This window comes from Prorops nasuta, unplaced genomic scaffold (genome assembly GCF_024137725.1).
Source record: "Prorops nasuta isolate Cenicafe-Biocafe unplaced genomic scaffold, Cenicafe_Pnas_1.2 PNAS00025, whole genome shotgun sequence".
NCBI classification, from domain to species: Eukaryota; Metazoa; Arthropoda; class Insecta; order Hymenoptera; family Bethylidae; genus Prorops; species Prorops nasuta.
Genome location: NW_027116822.1, coordinates 1,982,801 through 2,005,293, shown reverse-complemented (window position 1 = coordinate 2,005,293; position 22,493 = coordinate 1,982,801). Strand labels below are relative to the sequence as shown.

The following is a 22,493-nucleotide window of genomic DNA, read 5'->3' as shown; positions in this document are numbered from 1 at the left end:
TTCTCGTCGAGTTCGAAGGCCCGAGTAATTATCGTGGGAGCGGTACGCGGGATATCTTACCGAGGACCGCAACAAATTATGTTAAAAAAAATTTGTGGGTGGTAAAAAGAACGGCCGGAAGAAATAAAAAGGTGCAGCGTAAAATGGCGCGTCGAGCGGAACTTCTGTGGCGGATAGGAGGTGTCGAGAGATGCTCGCTGCTCGGAGTTCCGAAAAAGAGCGAGTCGGTGGTAGGGAGAGAGGACGAGGATCCGAGATATATCGCCGCGACGGTTGTTAATAAGACGAGACAATGCCCGGGGGATACGGCAGGCAGTATGGGTGAACACACGAAGCTGGAAGATCGGGATACGGTGTGAGAAGAAGGCACGGGCGTTCATATGTTTATTAGCTGGACCGGGCATAAATAACGCGGCTATAAGGCATAAGAAGTGGATAGAGCGAGGGGGGGGGGGGAGGGGAGGGGAGGGGAGAACAGGAGGGAGAAAAGAGGATGTAGAGAGAGAGAGAGGGGGGGGGGAAGGGAGGCTCGGTTCGGCGATCGGCCGAGTAAATTGTCACACGCTCTCTCAGTTCTGAGCGAACAAGGAATTGGGGTGGCGGAGATGGATGGTGGGGGCGGTCCTCCGGTGGTGGGGAGGGAGGGAGGGGGGGGGGGGCTTGCGAGAAAGAGGTGACGAAGGGGCCCGTGGCAGCGGGTGGAGAAAGATCCTATCCCAAGTTGGACGATACGGGGCCTGTGCATTGGGCCTTACGGACTGCTACGAGCGTGGCACTCGCTCTTTTTTCAACTCGCCAAGGCGGGGGCTGTGGGCCCTGGAAAGATGGACCGAGAGCTTGGGCCTACCTAATTTACCTCCCAGATAATGCGGCATAATTAAAGCAAAATGTAACGTCGCTGGCAATTAAAACAAATTTATGCGACCGAGATTCGCGATCGGACGACCCGGACTCCTTTGGCAACCTTGGTCGTCCGTTCGTTCATACCTACCTTCGGCGTTACTCGGCTGCATTATTATTGTTATTATCGATGCCGAATGGCTCCGGTATTATTGACGGCTGGCACGAAGCCCCGGGAATCCGGTTCGAAATTTTAATTAAATCTCCAGAGGCCCTTTCAACAGCTCCCGCGATAACATGCAAAATTTAACCCGGGACCAATTTCTAACCAGACCTTTCAAACTATTTCTTCTTCTTCTTCCTCGTCTTCGTCTTCCACTTCGTGATTCGTATCCGTCTCTGCTGCTTCCATAGAGTCATTTATTTATAGCTCTTTGACTTTAAAAAGTCCGTTTCTACCGCAGCTTTTAACGCGAATGCAGGGAAGATTTCGGAGGTGCATACGGAAGCCCCGAACAGGAGCATCAGCCACTGGTCCCAGCTCGTATATACCGACTGACCCCAGAGGCTTTTGATCTCGTCAGAATGCGTGATGTCGCTGCCAACCTATATAGCTTTTACACCTGTATTCGTGTATAAGGAACTTGCCACCTATACGTATAAGGGGAGACTGGTGGAAGCAGGCCGAGAACGTCATATCGAGCAAAACACAGAGCCGAGAAGAGACGATTGCGAACTGACCCTCGCGGGTCCGGAGGAGGAAGGGTTGGAGTGGGGGAGGAGGGGGAGGAGGGGTCGAAGAGACGCAAGAAAACACGGACACAGAGCTGAGATCGGGAGGATCAAAACGGTAGAAAAAATTATAACAATTATGGGTCGGATGAAAGGGCGCTTCGTCAAACGGGGCACACACACACAAGCGCGCGCGCACGCGAGATTACACGACTCTTCGATATTCGTGAAAAAGTGACAAAAGAGGTCCTGAGTGGTAAAACTTTCATAAGAATTCCAGGTGACGTCTCCAAGTTGGACTCCTCTTCTTGCTTCGGCCCGTTTCTTCTTTGGGCCCTTCTTCGGACACGGGGGGACTTTTTACACTCGAAGGTCGTTCCTTCCTCCCAACCCCACCCCTCCTTTACTCTCTCTCTCTCTCTCTCTCTCTCTCTCTTACTCTCCCCTCGTTCTTGGCCAGAGCTCTCCCGTCTCCCACTACCGTTCCTCCTCCCTCGCCCCATCTCTGCCCCTCGCCACTCTGCTACCATTCTGGCTTCGCTCCGGTGTTCACCCATCAGCGTCCTCGCAGATATACCCCTACTTCACGGTCACGTATCTCTCCATTTCGATGAAAGACGAAGTACCACGAAGACCAACAAAGAAACTAGACTACTGTATTGATTCCTGGTTATTAACGCTCCGCTGGAGATCGCGCTTTGTGACCATTTTTGGCGAAACCGGCGCTAAATGAGTGCCCGGCGGAACCAGATTCGCGGCCTTATACGCCGAGAGACTTAGATCCGGCTAGTATCTGCTCTTTCGGATTGGTTTTTTGTCCACCCTTGCACGACCGGGGAATATCGAGGGAAAAAATGCCAGCGCGAGATTGTGGACATTTATGAAATTCACTGGGGTCGATATAACCGCGCACGCAGCACACATGGCGTCAAGAACGCTCCTGGAACGTTCCTTTGCGTTCGCCAACTCAATTTGCCGCGTCGCAATAGGTTTAGGAACGTTTTATGACGTCATCGTACTAAACGTAAACACGTAATTATTCAATCTACGGAGTTGCGTGTTTATTGTTGGTATAGAAGCAAGGGTAATTTTACAAGGCGCGGATAAGATGATTTTTAGGTTAGGTTGGTAATTCTCGGACAAGAAAATAAAAGCAGGTGGCGATGAATTATTGATCGGGGATAGAGAGAGAGAGAGAGAGAGAGAGAGAGAGGATGAGGTTGGGAGAGCGAGTGGTCGAGAAAAATACTTTTGTTTCGTGAACGAGAGAGGAGGAATGACGATATTTCTCGTTCGGGGACCGAGCACCGCGGCTTTATGGCTCTCGGCAGGCAAAAGAATACATAGATATGACGTATTCATGAGAACGGCTTTCGACGGCAGATGGCGCGACGATAGCGGCTCGCCGCATTTCGGCCGTAGAAAAACACGGGAGTACACGCGAAGGCGAGACTTAACCTGTTTTCTATCACCTACCGCCAATAAAATCCGATTTCACGTGTGTTTACGCGAGTTTTTTCGAACGTCTTTTCCTCTCCTCATACCCATTAGCGAGCCTTCATTCTTTTAATTGATCTTTACTTTCTTCCAGGCTTTGCTACAACCTAACCCCAAAATCCAAAGCATATTCTTCGAAACTCTATCTCGCTGGAACTGCTGAAATTAGAAGAGAATATCGAGTGGGATACAAATCGAGGTACGTTTCAGTGATTATATACTCCAGCCACAAAGATACGAAGAAACAATATAGCTACTCAGGTAAGAGTCATTCCAACCTAACTTTATCAGTTTTCATGCTGGACGTGCTCAAGACAAGACTGACCTCACCTATTTTCTTTTCCGTAGCGAAGTGATACAAACCCATCGAATACGCGAATTACAATTTTCGTACAAGTGTAACAATTCAGTGGTTTTCAGAGTTTCTATGCAGATTGGTGCTTCTCTTTCTCTCGCGTGACAAAGTGGTTTTATAACCTGTGAAATTGGACAAGAGTGTAATAAAGAGAAAAATTAGTCAGGGTATAAAATTTAAAATTCGATTGTGGTGAGAGAAAACTGCTGACTAGTGGTAAAAGTTACGTCATAGTGGTACATTGCATTGAAAGCGAGAGAAGCCATCCAGGGGTCAGGTAGCTGTGTGCAGTAGTAGTGCCAGTGAAGAGTGTCTCGCAGGTGTCAAGTGGCGCCGGCGCCCCTCCGAGGACCTACCTGAACGTAGACGATCACAGAGTGCAACATCGTCGCGCAAAAATTACGAGCAGCCGCGAAAGAATAAACGAACGAGCGGAAGTGAAACCCGCATTCCTAATTTTACGCAGTCCGGGAAACCCGCACAGCCGCTCGTATATTTCACTCTTGACCCTGCCTTTTGCTTGGCTCGTCATAAAAAAGCCAAGCCAAAAAGGTAAACAACAAAAAACAAGTCCCATCTTGAAAAAGTCAGGACTTTCACGTAGCCTGTGCGCGATCCCTATCTGGACTTTGCTCGCCTCGAAATATTCATTCCATAATTTTTTTATTTTTGGAAAATGCATTGATGTTGTCGAAAAAATGTTTAAATAATTTCAAGGTTATTAAACGTTTATCGCATCGCGGTTTTCTCACGGGAAGCAGCATCGGTGAGATTCTTATGCCAAAACACGACTGAATTAATTCGAAGATTTCTTTTTATGAATGAGGATTCGTCGGGTTTCAATGAGGCAACACGATCTTCCAGGAAAGTGATAGTAGAATCTTTTAGGCCAGATCCAGCAGGTAAAAGCACCTTTGGATGAGACGACGAGTGGAGCCTTAGTTGGGTTCTCATTCATACTTGGGTCCTGCGGCCTTCTCGCCTTACACGTGAATCTGCTCCCACCTTCACGGGCGCAAAACCATCCCCCCCCCCCCCCCCCCCCCACCTCCCTCCACTCCCCTTCACCCAAATCAACCCCATGGCCCACCTGCTCTACCAACCCTTTTAACCCGCGTATACACAATCAACTGACCAACATCCTCGAGAACCGAGCATTGATCGTGCCAAAAATAATTCCAAGAACGTCGATGCAAATTATGCATTTCGCGTTAAAAGAAAAAAGAAGGAAAAAATAGAGATAAAATCGTACACAGTCAGTTCATTCATACACTTGAGTGAGTAATTCCGAGCTACGTTTATAGTTGAAATTGGATAAAAATAATCTTCCGAGAAATCCGGAGAAAAGACTGGACACACCTGTTTCTATTGCCCAATGAAGTATACAGCTGGTACGCGAATCAAATTTCTGAGAATCTAACGAGGCTTCTGAAAATGAAATTTCTGCAACGACGGTTATGAGGACCCGTCTGAATCAGCCAAGAGTGCCATGCCTGTAAACGTCAAAACGATGAAACTATGAGGATAAAAGGCTGACAAAAGTGGAAAATATTTACACTGATGCAAGTGCGTCTTAGGTTCCATGTACGATAACTCGTCATCCTTGACAGGAATAATTGGAAATCTTTTTGATCGTGCAGGAGGAAGAAACGTCGTACAGTCACTGTATTGGATATAATTGGTAGCTGTGGAGCCCCGTAGATGCTGAAGCGATCGTGGTGGGGGTGGATTATCAAAGCTGCGCGAATATAGTATAAGATCATAGAGACTACAGTAGCTCGCTATAATAATGCATAAGGGGGCGTAACCAGCTCGACGCTTGGCTCCTCCCTCCAAGGGGCGGTGGCAGCTAACTCGTGCGTAGTGGGGATAAGACACAGAAAAACGGAGGGGGAGAATCATACCCGACCGACCAAGAAACCTACACTCATCCTTCACGTGAAACCTCAAAAGTACCATTTTTCTCTTGTTAACTCTTTCTCGAAACAACAAACAATCGAAATTCGTCAAACTAACACAAACTTTATTCTTACTCAGCGAAAACTTTGATAATTTTCCAATTTCATATTCGCTACTAAATATTAAAACTTTGATCGTAATCGATCCAAAAAGTGTAGGCAATAAATAAAATTTGCCCGGAGGTAAGTATCGATTATCCTTAAATCTTGTATTATAGTATTATAAAAAACCATTGTAGTAAAGAAGGAGGGGGGAGGGGGCGGAGCGGGGAGAGAGAGAGAGAGAGAGAGAGAGAGAGAGAAAGTAATATTTGATGTACGGATAAAACAATTTTTTATCCAACTCATACAGCATTATTTGTATCTTGAGAGTATCGTAAAAATTGGATCGAAGAAACATAGGAATTATGGAACGTCGAGGAAGGAAGAAGTGCAAGAGAGGAAGCAGGAAGAGGGAGGAGAGAAAGGAAGAAGGTAAAAAGCGAGGAAAGCGATGAGAACACGTATGAAAAAGGAGATTAAGAAGCTCGCGAAGGATACGGAGGCATTTGGCGTGGGAGTGGAGGGGGCGTGTAGCGCTGGTGGGGCTGAGTGGTGGGGGATTGAACGGAGGGTAGGCCTGTGTGGTGGGGGCTATCCCCACTCCTGTCGGTTGGTAGCATGCGCGCGTTTGGTGGTGGGAGAGGGGCGCCGGGCGAGCGGCCAGAGCTGCTCCGTCCGCCGACCGGCCGACTCGAGCCGCGGATTTCGCGAGACACGCCGCGCGAGCACGCACGCACACGTAGGAAAACACGCACGTGCACACCGGCCTGACCGCCTGGGACCGTCCAGGACTGGCCCAAGCAGCGTGAATTCTCGCGGGCCTACTTTTTCGCAGTGGACTCGCGCATCGGGCGACGATCAGTGTTCTTTTTTTCCTGTGAACCTTTTGGTGTTACTCTCTTTCTCTCGACGAGGAGGACCGACGAGTGCTCCCCGTGCCATTGGTTCCGGATAGTGGTGGGGGAACGGGCCCAGGGCCTTGCACGGAAGCTCCATGTGGCGCCAGACTTGACCCTGCCGGGCCGCAGGTGGCCTGCCAGTCTCGCTTTCATGGGACCCAGGGGCCTGTTCGCACTGGGCCCCAATTCTGCGGACCCCGTCGGCATCCCCTAACACGCGGACCCCGGAAAAAGGACGATCCAGCCAAAAGCGCGTCACCCGTTTCGTCCAGGAACGATCGTCTCCCTCGATCGACACTCGCACCTTACCTCACCCCGAGAAACGTCCGAGGCTGCTGTGGATTCACGCCACGATCACCATCGGGCCCCGGCTATACGGAATCCTAAGGAGGAGCTCATGAATTATGAATCTCGTTTTCTACCAAGACGATTAAACTAATGCTCGAGAGCGAAGCTTTATGAATTCTTCGAGTTTACCGGTACGCGAGCGAGTTTACAACGGGGACCGGTGCTGTCCGCTTAAGTGACTCGGTGCCCTCTAAGGAATTCCGGTGGCCCACGCTCTGTCCATATCACTCCCATGGACCAGCCAAACGCAACAGTCCACGTTCTGTACAGCACTGGAAGAGATCTTTGCGAGGAGGAGTCTTCCCCATCGTCCACGGAGAACGGAAGTAGCACCGGCGAGAGAAGAGGCTACAGTGTTTTGTTTGTTTTTCCGTTTATGTAACAGCTTTTATTACTTCCGTCGAAACATATAGCCGAGAGCAGACCATAGCTGCGGCAGTGATTTTATGTAACAAAGGATTCCAGTGCGACGGAGGAGAGGAGAGGAGAGGAGGAAACCGGAAGAGAGAGAGAGAGAGAGAGAGAGAGAGAGTGGCTGTTGTGGTCTCAGTGAGGAATAATCGAGGGTGCGATCGAAGGGCCCTCACGGTGGAGTTTTCGCGACCGTCGGCATCCGGAGACGGTGGGTCGAAAGCTGTCGCGAGGATGCCAAAAGTTACTGTGGCCAAGGTGTAAAAGAGGACCGCAGGAAGTGATATTTTATTGGGTGCTTTGCCGAGAGTGCGGGGTGGCTTTTCGGGCCTTGCGTGGACCGCAGGAGAGAGAAGAGAGGAGAGCTAGCAGGAGGGATGTCGAGGAGAAAGCAGGCCCGACCGAGCCGTGCCCACCTTGAGGAGGAACTTGTGCACGGACCTCTACTGGTCAATCCCATCGCAAACCTCGATAACGACACTCGTAAGTTCCATCGAAGGATCCCAAAGTGCGTTTTATACACACCATCCCATGCAATGTGATCGCGCGAAAAATCTCTACCATCCATCCTCTCTTCCGATTAACCGATAAATAAGACGTCTCTCTGCCCAGTCCCCCCTCTACTCTCCGCCCGAGCCCCGAAACTCGTTGCGAATGCTCTTTGGATTTTGTAACGATGGACTCGATAGCTCTCTGTATTAGATAACCGATAAACAATGTTATGTGACGAAACAGTGAACAGAAACTCGAGTGTAATTTTTCCAAATGGAGAATTATTAAGAAAGATTACAATTAAAACGTTACACGAGAGATCTCGAGGAAGAATGTAACTTTGATTGTTGGCTATAGTCCGCTCACGATCATAAAACGTTTTTCTTTTAATTTTCCTTAATACGCCTTACGCAATTGCACAGAGTTTTCTGTTTACTAGTGTTACACGTCTTATTTACTACGTGTACTTGTACATTATATATTATATCACGAGGTTCGAGGGGCGGCCAAACTTGCTGTATAATTCCTGATATCCACACAGATATCGCAACGTGAAAAGTCGAATATTTCACGCGCATCAGTGTGGGTTTCCTCGATCGGCCTGTCCCGATCTGACGAAATCGTTGACATTGGAGCCTTCCGAATCGAAATTTTGCTCATTAGAGATAATTCCACGATCAATGAAATTCACGCTAGGTCTAAGGAGCATCGTGGAATGATGCTCGAGGGGACATTAAAAATTAGAAATTATGTGCTGGTGGTTGCCAACTGTTACGCAAACTGCGCTCGGAAACTCGTCGTAATGACAGCCGGTTATCTTTAATGTCATGCTAACGGCTCGAACCGTAAGTAGTGGAATATGGTTTTGTTTAGAGCTTATTGCTGATAATAAATACAGAAAATTAGTTAAAAACGATAGGACTAATTGCGAGGCAAATCTTTCCTCGAGCCTTGCGAATGGATTTTCTCCTCTCTCTCTCTCTCTCTCTCTCTCTCTCTCGCACCGTTCAATCCCACGCCAAAAAAAGAGCGTTTCAGCTCTTGTACTCTCCGTGGAAAATGGAAATTTTCGGAGAGAACGGATGTTGGGATTGGACGGTGTTTGGGAACTCGAGTGTTCAACGGAGTTTGTCCGTCGGACTCGAGGAGATTCCGGTTAGTCAGTCCGGACGAGACGAATCGCTGGTCGATTAATAAAAGTCGATCGCGTCCCGTGATCGCGGCTGGAACCTGCAATTTCGTGGGGGAAATTGCGTGGGAGCCGCGTAGGACGCGCGTTTATCACCCCGACTGCAAATTATAATTTACGCTCCGCGACAAGAGTTGTTCCGACGCAGCTCATTTGTTGTCTCTCCGGGGCTCGACTTGATCGGTTAATCGGTCGATTGTGAGAAATTTCTCTTTCTCTCCGAGAGACCCCACCCTCCCTCCCTCTCTCTCTCTCTCTCTCTCTCTCTTTGTTTCCTCTGGAAGCAGCACGATGCGAGCACCGCGAGGCTCCCTCGACGATCCGCGTCGATTGAAACGCTTAGAACGCTTCCCTTTATATACATATATATATATATATATATATATAGGACCCGACAAAATTCCTTTAACGGAAAAACACGATTAACCGCAGGCGCGAGAATCCACACTGTCCCGATCCTTCGTGAGACGAATGCACATACGTGCGAACGGACGCAAAACCTTTGGCGAGAATCGTTAAAAATGCGAGTTTTCGATTGACCAGGGGATGCGGTGTGCGTGCCGCTAAAAGTTTTTCCTTGCGGGAGGCGTAGACGAAAACTTGTGCAATTGCAGTGCTGCTATCCTGAATTAGATAGAACAAAAAGATAGAATGGAGTGCTAGGGGAAGCCGAGTGTATATCGCGATGATTTCGATCTGCTTGGAATGAACCTTATACGGAACGTTTATATTTGCCATTAAACATAACCACGGCTCGCCTGACCGCACCGATAAGAACTTGTTACTATAAACTACTCGGTTTTACCGATGTGAATCCAATGCTGAATATATATATACATAGAAATCTCGGAGTTGAACATTTTCCAAGCCAAACGCTTTTAATTTCTCCATGCGCCGAACGGATCTCACCCTGAGGAATAATTCGGAGCCTCGACCGCGAGCAATCCTGCTTTTTAAACTCTCGAGGAAGTCGACGAGAGTCTTCTCGTCCTCAACGCGCACGGATGTCTCTCGGTGTATGTTATATGTGTTTATATATGGAGAAAATCTATTACGCTGACCCTGTAAATTAATCAACTCGCTACAACGTAGCATTTCCATTTCCTCCTTGAACCATTCTTATCTCATAATAATTAATGGTACTATTAATTCGTCGGCATAACAAAGCGTTGCACTCCTTAAAATTCGCGTGACAATTATTATTGCCGATAACCGTGGACAGCGACCGAAATAAAACTTTTTTATAATATTCTCCGCAATGTGCGTTATAAAAAATATCGAATTTGCGATGGAAAAAAAAGTCTTTTTCCAGTTTTACTAGTCGTAGGAATGCGGGCGATATACCATTGATATTGGTTCCATATCAATTGGCTATAAAAAGCCAAAAATACGTTTATTATCCGACGACTGCAGAGGAATCTCCGTGTATTCTACCATGCAACCATTAAAACTCGATCGTAAAACATCTGAAAAGACGTGTTTACAGAGAGCTATAGAGGCTCGAAATTCTCACTCTTGCGAATTAATCAAGCCTCCCTTCGTCCCTCTTCGTTTTTACGAATTTCTGCACAATTTGCTCACTTTTTCGTTCCACCAATTTATACAGCGAGCCTCCTCTGTCGCGCGAGATGCAGTTGTGATAGTATTTCTATCAGATGTGTGACGCGGGAAAGGGGGGTTGACTCTAGTCGGAGAAACAAAAATATGGCTGTTATTTTTGTTCGCACAGCCTAGCTTGGCCTATACGTTCCAAGCGGAAGGACGCAATCGAGAAACCACTGATAGGGGCCTTTTGAAAAATGTATGAAACGCGAAGGATAAGGGAAGGGGCGACATATTATCAATAACGCGTAGTTGACTACGATAAATTATGCCACTCCACATATATATATATATATATACACGATTGCGTTTCGTCCAACGATGCAGATGAGAATTCTGCGTTGATTATCGAGCACGAAAAAATGCAGGATTAACGCGTGAAACGAATTCCTGAATGATCGAACGGACGCTGCGTTTGAGGCGATGGATAATCGTTGATAATTCATAGACAAAAGTGTATCTGGACAAAGACTGCCCAAATATTTGACCGATACTCTCTCGTATCTCGAAAAGATACTCCGTGTCCTCGGTATACGAACGAGCCCAGTGCAAACGAGCAAGAATATCCTCTGCTTATCGACAGAGGCACAAAGGTTATTATCAAGAGACACGACGGTGTCTCGACTGCGAGTAATTTAAAAGGCCAGACACCACCCTCTTTTACGCAAACTTTCACCATACCATACCATATATATGTGCTTGATATATTTAGTTTCAGTGCATATATTTTCACGAGTCTTGTTTGTAAAAATATTTTAAAACGTGGAATTGAATAATTTTTAAACGTCGATGATTAAAGTTCCTGAAAATTCTACACGAGTCGTGCGCGTTGACAAAGTTGGGAATTTTTGGGTTGTCAAGTGTAATTGAGAATTCACAAATGGATCAGAAATAGCAAAATGGCAAGTTTGTCTCGTTCATGGAAGCAGAGCGAATTATCGTGGGATGATGTATGTCAGGCGAGGTACCCCTCTCTCTCGAGATTCTTGAAAGAGAGGGGGAGAGAGACAGAGAGAGGAGGCCTCTTATGCATGACAAGTGGCTAAAGAGAGCCACTCGCGTATTAATAGACCGTAATTCGCCGGCTGGTGCTCGCGCGAATTATGTCAGAGCTTTCGTCTCCTAAACGCGAATGGCGAGTTCTCCCAGACGTGGCAAGAACCTTTTTTAGTTTAATCATCGACTCTCCGCTCTCTTTTTCATCCTGTCTCTCTCTCTCTCTCTCCCACGTGGAGGAGCCCCCCCCCCCCCTCTCTCTCTCTCCTCGTACCAATGAGAAGTTAAATAGATAATTCATCATAGCTTTGTTCCTTTTTCAAACGTGGCTCTTAATTTCCACTCGCCCATACAATGCCAATCTATATAGCGTATACTGAAATTTTTCTTGTTTTCTTTTTTTTTTTTTTTTTTTTTTTTTCTGTAAATTCACTATGACAATCGTAGGCAACTTTGTAACTCAGAGCTGTCGTTGTATATTTACATTGGACTGCGAAAGTACAAAGTGAATAATTATTACTAGGATATAGTGGAATTGAAAATGTAAATTTAAAACGATAGTCGTGAATCGCAAAGTTCACCACCACGATCGTCGTTGTAATTTTACAAAAAGTTTTTACGGTTTAAATTATAAAACTCACTTTGGTTCTCCACTTTGTAGCCGATGACAACTTTTCTCCCGTGAATCATTTCCCTCTGGTTTCTTTCTTTCTTCCTCATTTACGTCGACGAATACCTTTGATCGCGACTTATCCTTATCGCGTCCCAGATTTTACACGCTTAAAATTGTCACGACGTATTTCCGTTTTATCTTATTGTCCATTCGCCATAAATAATCAACAAAAATTATCTCTTTTCCATTTACGTGTACGGTGCACGCAACATCGTGTCATATTTTTATTCTTATTTCATTTTACACGTTATTGTCTCCCCCTTCCTGCCTCCACCAGTGTCTTTTCAACCACCACACATTCACATATAAAACTACTTTATCCGTGCCAAATTAAAAAACAATTCTAAACTAGAATTTTCCAACTCGTTTAGCCTCGATACTAATAATTTCCACTTATAAGCAACAATGTGGGATGTTTCGATCCCTCTCCCTCTTATCCAGAAAACTATCCAAACGCACGCAACAAAATAGCGCAGCACGCAATTACACTTGAGGAAAATAAGTAGGAAACCTCTTCAACGTCTCGCCACGAAACACGCGTTTCAAACTTTTTACCCTTTCCGTCTCGCGTGACCTTTATTGTTTCAGACTACTTTTCGCAGTTTTGGCCCACTTCGCTCCCGTTTCTCTATATATATATACACGACGCTCGCACAAGCTTCTTCCAAATCATCGATTATTCTTAAGCGAGGCTGTTTGAAAAAAAAAAACATTTTCTCTCGAGAACCAAGGTACTGATTCGTCGTCGTTGCAAAGGACACCTTGAAGTGTTTTAACGCGAGAACTTTGTACAGGGAGCGAAGGGGGGGGGGGGGTGTCGTGACAGATTTTTGAGCGAGGAAACGGTCGATCATATAGCGTGAATGAAGTTGTGGCCAGGAGTGATTTATGGATGAAGAGAGGAGTGAATTGTGTATACAGCGAAGAGAGAGAGAGAGAGAGTGATTTATCCGGTGGTACAAACAAGACGGTGGTGAAGTTAGCGTTGTATCGGGGCGGTTTTCTTGGTCGAGCAGGTGATAGGATAGCGGGTAGCAGGTAGGCATAGCCATGCACCTCTTGCTTTGGCCAATCCGACTTGATAACAGCTCGCAAGCCTCGTGAATAAATAGCTAGGATGAACCTGCGGCCAGATTTATGCTGCCGGACTGTCGTCCAGCAGGCGCTGTGTGATTCACCACCTCCATGGCCCATTCTCCATCTTAATTACCCACCGACTTCTTCCATTTTCTTCTCTAATATTTAACGCAGTAGTATACGCGCGGACTGGCCAGCCCTTATTTTTTATTCATCGTTAAATTACCTGCTGGATTTTCTTTTATGTATCTCGAATTGCAAACGTTTGTATAGCTTTGCGCGAATATTTCTTTGATAGAATTTTTCCGAAAGAAAATTTTAAATAGTTTTTTAAAAAAATTAATGTCAATTTGTGTATAATCGCTTGATTGTGTATTCTCTCTCACATATATTATTATTTATACAAACGAGATTATTTTAAACATTCGTACGACGTATAAATGATTCATCGAAAATTCATAAAGTATAACTATAACATAATTTTAACGACCGATCCTTGTGCAACATTTTCGCAAGAATATCAAAGAAATTTATGTTGGTGTAGTGGAAAAAGCAAAGTGAGGGAGAATTTGGTAAATTTGACGAATTTTTATTCGCAATTATTAATGCAGGGATCCCGGTGGGAAAGTTTCAATTCCTCTCGTTCCTTGGCCGCAGTCGCACGGTGATTTCGCAGTTTATAAATGCCGGTAGGCAGTTTGGTTGCTCCGCGCGGGAAGAAGGGCAAACAATTGGAATTCCGGCGGCACCTTGCATGTTACCGACGGAACCAGCTCACGCTGATATTATTTATACATAGTATTGACGCGCCTCTAATGCTCCTCTTCCTGCATGCCAATTTCTCCCCGCCTCTCTCTCTCTCTCTCTCTCTCTCTCTCTCTCTCTTTCTCTCTCTCTTCTCGCTTTATCATTTTTTCTCTTCTTCCCCCATCCACCTTTTGCGTTCCTCGCCAGAGCCAAGAAACGACGTCGCTTGGCTGGAAAATATGGTTGGAAAAGGAGAAAAAATTGTACGCTCTAAAACGATTCGGTCCACTTCTCGATATAGCGAGAATGCTGCACTTGTCTTTAAGAAACAAATGCTTTTGAAAAATTTGCTCCATTTATCTCGCCTGCGCGACTCTCGCGTATCGCTAAATATATATAATTGAGATAAAACCAAAGTGACGGGTTTTGCAAAAAATTCGATGGAAAATATTAATCCGTGAAAAATTCAACTTTATTCCAACGCTTTTTCGTCCTCAGGATCTTTTTGTCCGATCGATATTGCTAAGTGACTTTAATGCTGGACTAATGGTAATGGACGTGGTTTCGAGGATAATGCACGTGTATATATGGTTTGTTAATAAGAGTATATAAGCTATGTTTGTACATATAATATAATAAACGTATTCGCGCGAATACAGACGCGAATGAAAGAACAATATCGAGAATAAACAGCTGGCAGGTGCACTTAAGTAGCAGAGAGAGAGAGAGAGAGAGGAAGAAAAAAAGAAAGGGACAATTTCGCGAAAACAAATACAATACGAGATTTACGCGATCCTTAAAAATAGGTGGGGCTTGGGGGGAGGGGGTGGCGAAGAAGAACAAAAATGCAAACATCCTGTATAGACGAGCTACGTTGCTGAAATACGTCGGTAAGCGAGATCCAGCGAAAACACTCTGTGCGTCTGATAAAACTGGCTGCTAAGAATACACCGGTCATAAAAACTATAATAAATAATCATACTCGTTAAAATAAATTTTATAATATCGCGCGGCTGGAATTATCATGATCGACACGCTACGTGTACGTATAGCGAAATATAAATTATCCCCGAATATAAACCGAAGGACGCGGGAATATTCGAGAAGTCGACTCGCGTTACACATCCTCGCAGTGGCTTTAATAAATGAAGTTATTTTTAAAGATTATACACGCTTTAATGAATTTGTTCTACAGCTATACGCGTATATTAATATAGATATTAATTTCGAAAACTCGGCAAGGTATGTCGTTCGTCGTTCTAACGAATCGAGTTATTTTTAAACATTTTGGGTACCTCGATGAATTTCTTCCCAAGCTACGAATTAATATATATGTATATTAATTTCAGAAATTCAATAATATATATATATATATATATATATATATATATATATATATAATCAGTGACTTTAATAAATGAAGCTATTTTTGTTCTCCCAACGTACACCCATCAGGTACTTTGATCAATCCGATCCGCACACAGCGACACATTAATCGAAATTAATTTCCACGAGTTTACTTTGAAACTGGAGAGGAAGGAGCTTAAGGGAAGATTTCACCCTTGGGTGGTGCAATGGTATTTTCAGCATGAAAATTCGTGCGAATAAAATGCCCTACGACAGACGCGACAACAATACGGAATGCCACATTCGGTGGGGAAGAATTAAAAGGAAATGAGACAATTGATTCCATCTCGCCCATTACAAAGGAATGCGGGTTGGCTATATATACGATAGGAATTTTGCGCAATATTTTAAATAAACACTCGAGGAGGTTTTTGCGTCGGGGACGATGACCAAGTGTCGATAGGGTGGCAGCGGTAGTTGGCTCGCGAGCATCCACGTGAAATTGGCAGCAAATTGCCGGCGTTGGTACCGGTGCACACTGCATCGGCCAATTAGCGCCGTTGTAGCAGCACACCGGCTTCCACTTGTGACAAAAACTCCCTAGACTCCTCTCTCTCTCTCTCTCTCTCTCTCTCGTCCTCCGAAGACCCTCGCCATCAATTATCCAACTCGACCAGCATCTCGCCAACTATTACCCTCCTATCGATGCAACACTCGACAAATCCTCATCCTAACCAATCATGGTCCACTTTCCTCCGAAGCCACCGATAAAAATTTCCATCGACGAAACTCTGATTCCCTCTCTCTCTCTCTCTCTCTCTCTCTCTTCTCCCCAAACTTTTTCCTATATTAATTCACGCTCCGACGAATCTACCTATAAAGAATGAATCATCGAGACGGGGTCAACGTCCGAATCTCGAATGATCGAGTTATCACGTCCCCACGGTGAAATTCCAACGATCGTCAGAGTGAGGAATAATAACGTAGAAAAATTACATTTCTGTAGAGCCGCAATTTTGGCCATTTTTAGAGACCATTTTGCATTTGCATATAAATATATATATATATATATATATATAGTGGATTGATATAAGAGCGTGGGTCGAAGGGCACGGAGCCCAATTGGCCGATAGCCAAGCGAAACGTTCGAACGGCCATCGGGAAGAGTCTCGCGGTGCTTCTCGAAGGATTACGGGACGATCTTGATGGAGAAGAAAAATTTTGCGTGCTTGTGTTTGCCAATGGGGGAAAGTCAGGTAAGGCTTGTGGTAGGGTAGGAGGGAAGGGGGGAGGGGGAGAGGGATGCGAAATGTTATTGGTGGTGAATTCAACCCTCGCGTAAAAGGGGAGTGCGTATGATATGCTAACGAGCGCATCACCGTGCACGCACCGAGGGTTGGTGACCCTCCGGGGTTGCTACACCCCCTGTTTCAACCCACCCCGTCTCTTGCCACGCTGCCAGCACCCAAAATCCAATCCCTTCGCGCGCGCGCGCTAATGGAAGCCCCGCCAAGAACCGTCCTCAGCCATTTCTCTCTCATAAATATTCCATTACACTGGGCGAATCATTGATTTCTTTCCTTTTCTTCTCGCGATCTCCAACCCCCCCCCCCCCCTCCCTTAAATTTTCTGAGATAAATATTCCAGGCTGCGGTGCTTTTGCAAAAAAAATTCTTTTATCGTTAACCGAAATAAAATTTTGAAGAAGAAACGAGACGAGATTTTGTACAGATTGTTATATACATGTATATAGATCCTTATGTGCCTTCGATTCAAATTCAACGATTCAACGCTATACAGCGTTATTCCGCCACTGTTACCCGACACTGAAATCAAGCAAAGAGAAATTTACCGTTTAGGATGAAACCGAACTTAACCCGGAAATTCGAGTTTCGATAGCAGAAACGATTAATGTAATCGAGAGTCGAGGCTGCTTCCAGAGAGAAATATTTTCTACATGTGTGTGTGTGTGTGTGTGTGTGAGATGCGACTGGAGGGGAGTGGGAAAAAAGCTGGATCTCCAGGGCCGCGAGTTATTCGGTTTAGGGTACTGAGGAGGAGGAGGAGGGGGGGGGGGGAGAATCGAGATGCTAATCTTTTTGGCAAGGGAAGGGGAGAACTATGTGCTAATGCGATCCCGTTTAGCCAAGTCAGCCGGAAAACGGGACACCCGCCCTGCTGCTTTTCTGCCAGCATCCCCTTCGAGGAAAAGAGTGCAAACAATCTTTTTGTACTCGCAGATGGTGGGGGAAATTAGCGCGAGCGATCGTAACGTACAACGGAATCGCGATGACAAAACCTGCGAAAAAAGCCTTCAGGGTTGTCCCACTGCCACTCTTCGAGGTACGGCTCGAATGCACCAGTTGTGTTCTCCAGTGGTCCTCAGCATCGTATATAACGACCATGTGTCGGGATCGTTATCATCCTTGGCCAGTGTACATCTATGTAGCTGTATTTATGGACACGTCTGCGACGAAATTGTCGAGCACGATGACCTTGAAGTAGAGAGGCGAAGGGACGAGGAAAGGAACAAATTTTGCAATATCTTTAACGATGCTTTTGTCGGAAAATATATATTTGCAGGGGGAGGGGGAGGTAAACAAGAACATTCATCAGGGCCCGTTAAAAAGCAGGCTGCGATAATTCAACGCGTTGCCCCTGAAAATAGGAGGCAGAAAAACAATGGGCCATGAGGAACGTCGAGTGCATTTCGTCGATTTCTCGAAACGAGTCGAGGACGAGTGTATATATGCGTGTATAATTTACGCGATGAAAAATGTTTGATTTTATATAGAACGCACGAAGAGCCAAGTATATTCGACCATAGGAATAATACTGGCAAATCCTCAAATCACCATTTAGCAATCGGTAAATCACGTTTCGATGACGCTGCATCGCACCAATACGCGCGAAACGAGTTTTATATAAATCGTGCACGCGCGCGCGCGCGTGTTTGTGTGTGTGTTCATTATTTCGCCATTCCTAGGATCCCTGTGCGACCAACCGTGAACGTTTGGACTTATTGAAATACGCATTGTGTCCTTCCTGTCTTTTTTTTTTTTTTTTTTTTTTTTTTGCCTTTCTTTTTTTCACCGTCCCTTTTTTAATCCCACGTGACCATTGTGGATCTCTCGTTATGGACAATCGTTGCGATAGTTTTTTCATTCTATCACGTTTTGTTCCATTCTCCGCTTTCCACGTGAAATCGTCTTATCGCGCGGTGGATGATGGTACTGGGAAATCAGGTGGGGAATTAGCAGAGTTTTTTTTTTTCAACAAATATTTAACGATCAGAAATTTCGAAGCTCGTTGGGAAACGTCGAATGGAATGGGAAAATAAAATCGCGTGAAAAAAGATAATCGCGGAGCGAAAAGTCTTTATGAAGTGTTTTGTGCGTGACGTAAGCGTGGGCGCGTGCCACTTGTCACTATTAAGAGACAGTACGTAACACACTCTCATACTTAACGCTTGTATACACGCGGGGAAAGTGACGAGAGGAAGCGTCGGCTGGCAATAAGCCCGCGGCCAGCTGCTTTCGGTAGCTTATTAAGGGGGGATATACATTTGTAAGCCCTGAAAATGAGAGATTTTTTCCCATTCATTTTCTCCATGCAAAAACTTGCTTCGTCCTTTGCAAATTTTGCTATTTCGTTATTTATTTGTCAATGCAGAAGCAAGATTTTCTTGCTCGCTTGTTCTTATAGGATATTTCATACATTTGACAATTATTTACACCATATCTAAATTAAGAAACACGAATTTACTATGTAATTTTCTCATTATCGCATACGAAAGAATACATTTTTTCTATATAGCTAACTGAACACGAAGTTGAGCATTGAGCAAAAATTTACGACTCTATAAGTTTAAATCGTAAAAAATTTCTATCCTATCGCTTCTACCTTGTTAGAAAGAATTCATAAAAATTTTACAACCAATTAATCTTCTATTCAAAAGTACATAAAATTTCTATACTCTTTGTACAAACAAATATTCCTCTCGTGAAACATTGGATCGTTTAAATTGAAAATTGGTCGAATAGAAAGAGAGAGTGGGAGCGCAGGAGAGAGGGGGTGGCGGAGGGTGAGACAGAGAGTGAAAATTCGATTTGGCAGATTACAGGACACGAAAGATCAGACCGAGGGATGAAATGATTATGACGCGTGTGCCTGTGAGTGTGGATTAGAGGTAGGGGTGGGTAGGGTGGAAATTTGACAGGCGACGGTAGTAAAATGTGCTGTGAAGCGTCGACACATCAAAAGCGTCGTTTAAGGGTAGCTCGCATTATTCGAAAGGGTTGTGTCACGAGCGTTTGGGGTTAAAATGCGACAGTGGGGGTGTATTTACTTAATAACCAGAGGTAGGGTGCCCGTGGGCTTATTGTCGCCCAACGCCCTCAGGTACCCAAGTCGAAACCACCCCCACACCTTTCTCCACTCGTCCTTTGCGACCTTCTATCTTTACAAAGTACTGTGAAAGTAGCATTCGACTCCAAGTGGCTCAAGGCCCTCTTTTGCATCTATATACACTTTTCGAGCCAATTTTCACTCTTCCAAATTATCTCCCAATTAAATACACACGTGTTTACATATACATGTGTATATATACGAGAGCCAATGGCCCTTTCGAAGGATAATCGATAAGATCGAGCTTCCTGCTGATATGCAATTTATCAGAAATCTTGTTAACTCGATAGGATAAGAAATTTCTCCAACACCTTTCTCCAGGAATCCTTCGGAACTCGATATTTTCTTAAATTGTACAAAAATCACTCGACTCCCTTATACGGCTCCCAATTAAAGTACACACGTACGATACAAGCTTACAAAACGTTTTTCACTCAAAAGCATACGGAGGATCAATGATCGATAGGATCGAGCAATCCACGATTCATCGCATAACTCGTATCGTTTCTCTCGAATTTAAAATCAAAGCTCCAAGGGATTCCACTGGCTGGCCGCTACAGCCGTTTATTCGTCCATCCAACAGTCTGCCGGACAGCTCAAAGCAATCCGTCGCCATTTTTACCCTTCCGCCATATTGATCCTCTGCTTACGGAAATCGCTACCTCCCCCCTTCTCTTCCAGCATCAAGAAAATCCCGAAGCATATAATAATAATAAAGGAATAACCAAAGCTAGATTCGGCCAAAGGACGCTCCAAGATTTTTAGAATTTTAGCTATATGTATATATATATATATATATACGAATCCTCTGAAAAGACGGTAGTCTGGATCTTGCGCGACTCGAAGCGAAAAGGGGGCGGTAAGAGGGGGGAGCAGAGGTCCCCTTTATAAGTCGTATGACAGTTCGTCGTCACGGCGTTGTTTACACACGGTTTTTCGGCAGAGTGCACAAGATAGAATGGCTAAAACCCGATATTGGAAGCACTCAGCTCGGTGGCCTATATTATCCCATGGTCGACCCCCCATTATTAGCCGAGCGCTTTTTGTCATTTTAAAAAGTAATACGTTCCCGGCCCCGGGGGCCCGTGCATTCGAGGCCCCGCAGGCGGAAAATTTGTCCCGATGTCGTCTGGTCCCTCTCCTTCTTCCGTCGTCTCAGTCCCCTCCCCCCTCCTGCTTCTCCTCTCTGTCCCAAACCCCTCGACTGGCATGAAAGGGGGGCGGGATCGCCGCAGGTCCGTGTCCTCTTTTGCGCGTACAGGATTACAGAGCAAACAACGCACGGTACAATGAGCCAAGGACTCTCTCTCTCTCTCTCTCTCTCCCTAACGCTCTAGCTCCGTCTCTCTCTTCGAATGACCTCGGTTTTACACAGACTTTGGAGGGGGGAGTGAGTAAAAATTGTCATCCCCGATCCGTTTCTGCCTGTCATAGCGCACGGCGTATCGAGTTTTGTACATCCTGCCCCAGCGGTGCCTTCAAGGGATTCTTCAGCATCCTTGACAAAGGAGAACAGAACTACGATTCTTCTTATCTTGGTTTGTGCGGTTGTAGTTTCTTCCATTTCGATCTTTACCGTTTTACCAATGTATTGTGTGATGGAATATAGGAGAAAAAAGCTGGAAAAAAAGCGTTCCAGCTTTGACCATAATTAAGTAAATAAAATTGCTTCGGGAGAGAAATGTGTCGATCGGTATAAAAGATCGTTAAAGGAGATTGCGAGGGCTCGACGGTGGCTCGTCTTTGACACAGAGGGGACGATAAATGTTGCAAGACTCACCACGGTATTTTCTCACTGTCTATCAATTGTTGGAAAATGGCGGCATGCCTTATTAAGCGAAGCGATTAGAAGGCCGGCATTAATTCATCTTCGATCGGATAATGGGAGAATGAATGTCCGATCGCGGCCATTGGGATCGTTAAGGGGCTCGTGCCGCTTGAATTTATAATGCTTCCCGCGCAGCAACATTATTTATATACGCGTCATTTCGCTTAATTAAATCGACGCGCTAAGCGGGAGCATCATAGTCGTAATTCACATTGTTTTACAAGCGATCGGTCGTCAGTAATTGGCCGATTGTCCGCTCGAAAAACTCGTGATTTCAAAGATCCCGCCATTTTCATCCTCCCGAGCGTCCGCTTTACCGACCGAGAAACGCGCGACTGTCGCTTACTTCGGACCGCGTCGACGGAATGCCCCCCCCCCCCCCAACGAATCAACAACGCCGCGAGTCAATCTCACGGTACACGATGAGTTTTTGCCGCGCGCGTGGAATAACGCGCCTATCGGGCCCCCACGAACATCTGTTTGCCGATGGTAAAACAGTCGAACTGGTCTCTAATAAAGCTCGCGCGGTGGCTGGGGTGGGGTGGGGGGGGGGGGGTCGTTGGGAATAATGCGCGAGGGAGCTCGGGGCGATAAATATCGGCCGGCTGGCCTGGCTCGGTAGAGGGGGAGTGGAGGCTTCCGTAAATATCTTTTTTGGCCAAGAGATCCAGCGTATTATTCGTGTTTGCATGCAGCGTCTGTACAGGCTCGCGCTCGCGTTCTTTTTATCGTTCCGAGAGAGCAGCTTCGTAGGTAAGCCGAGAAAAAATGTAGGAGACGGGGGCCAGCAGCAGCATTTCACGGCTGCGCGAGCCAGAAATATTGCTCGGGCCGATCCGAGCGCCAGCAAACGTCCGCGAGCACACGTGCACCGTCTCGTATAGAGGGCACGAATGATGCGGCGCGTATAGATTAGGGGGGGGGGGGGGACCTACGCCGAAACTACTAAATATACAAAAACATCATCCCCTCCCTCCAATCTCTCGGAATTCCAGCGAAAGCAACAATGCGTCCAATTCGTGGATGTTTACCTTTTTTTCGAACGCCGCGCTC

The 22,493-nt window shown here is 45.7% G+C and overlaps 1 protein-coding gene across 1 annotated transcript in view; it reads left to right on the top strand.

Annotated features, from left to right (window-relative positions):
- Window positions 1-6,114: 6,114 nt before the first annotated feature.
- The window catches only part of LOC136782111 (homeotic protein spalt-major-like), a 40,464-nt gene continuing 24,085 nt past the window's right edge, over window positions 6,115-22,493 (top strand). The window contains exon 1 of the mRNA XM_066741294.1: window positions 6,115-7,565. Coding sequence (XP_066597391.1) covers window positions 7,460-7,565 — 106 coding nt within the window. The 5' untranslated portion in view covers window positions 6,115-7,459. The remainder of the gene's footprint in view (window positions 7,566-22,493) is intronic.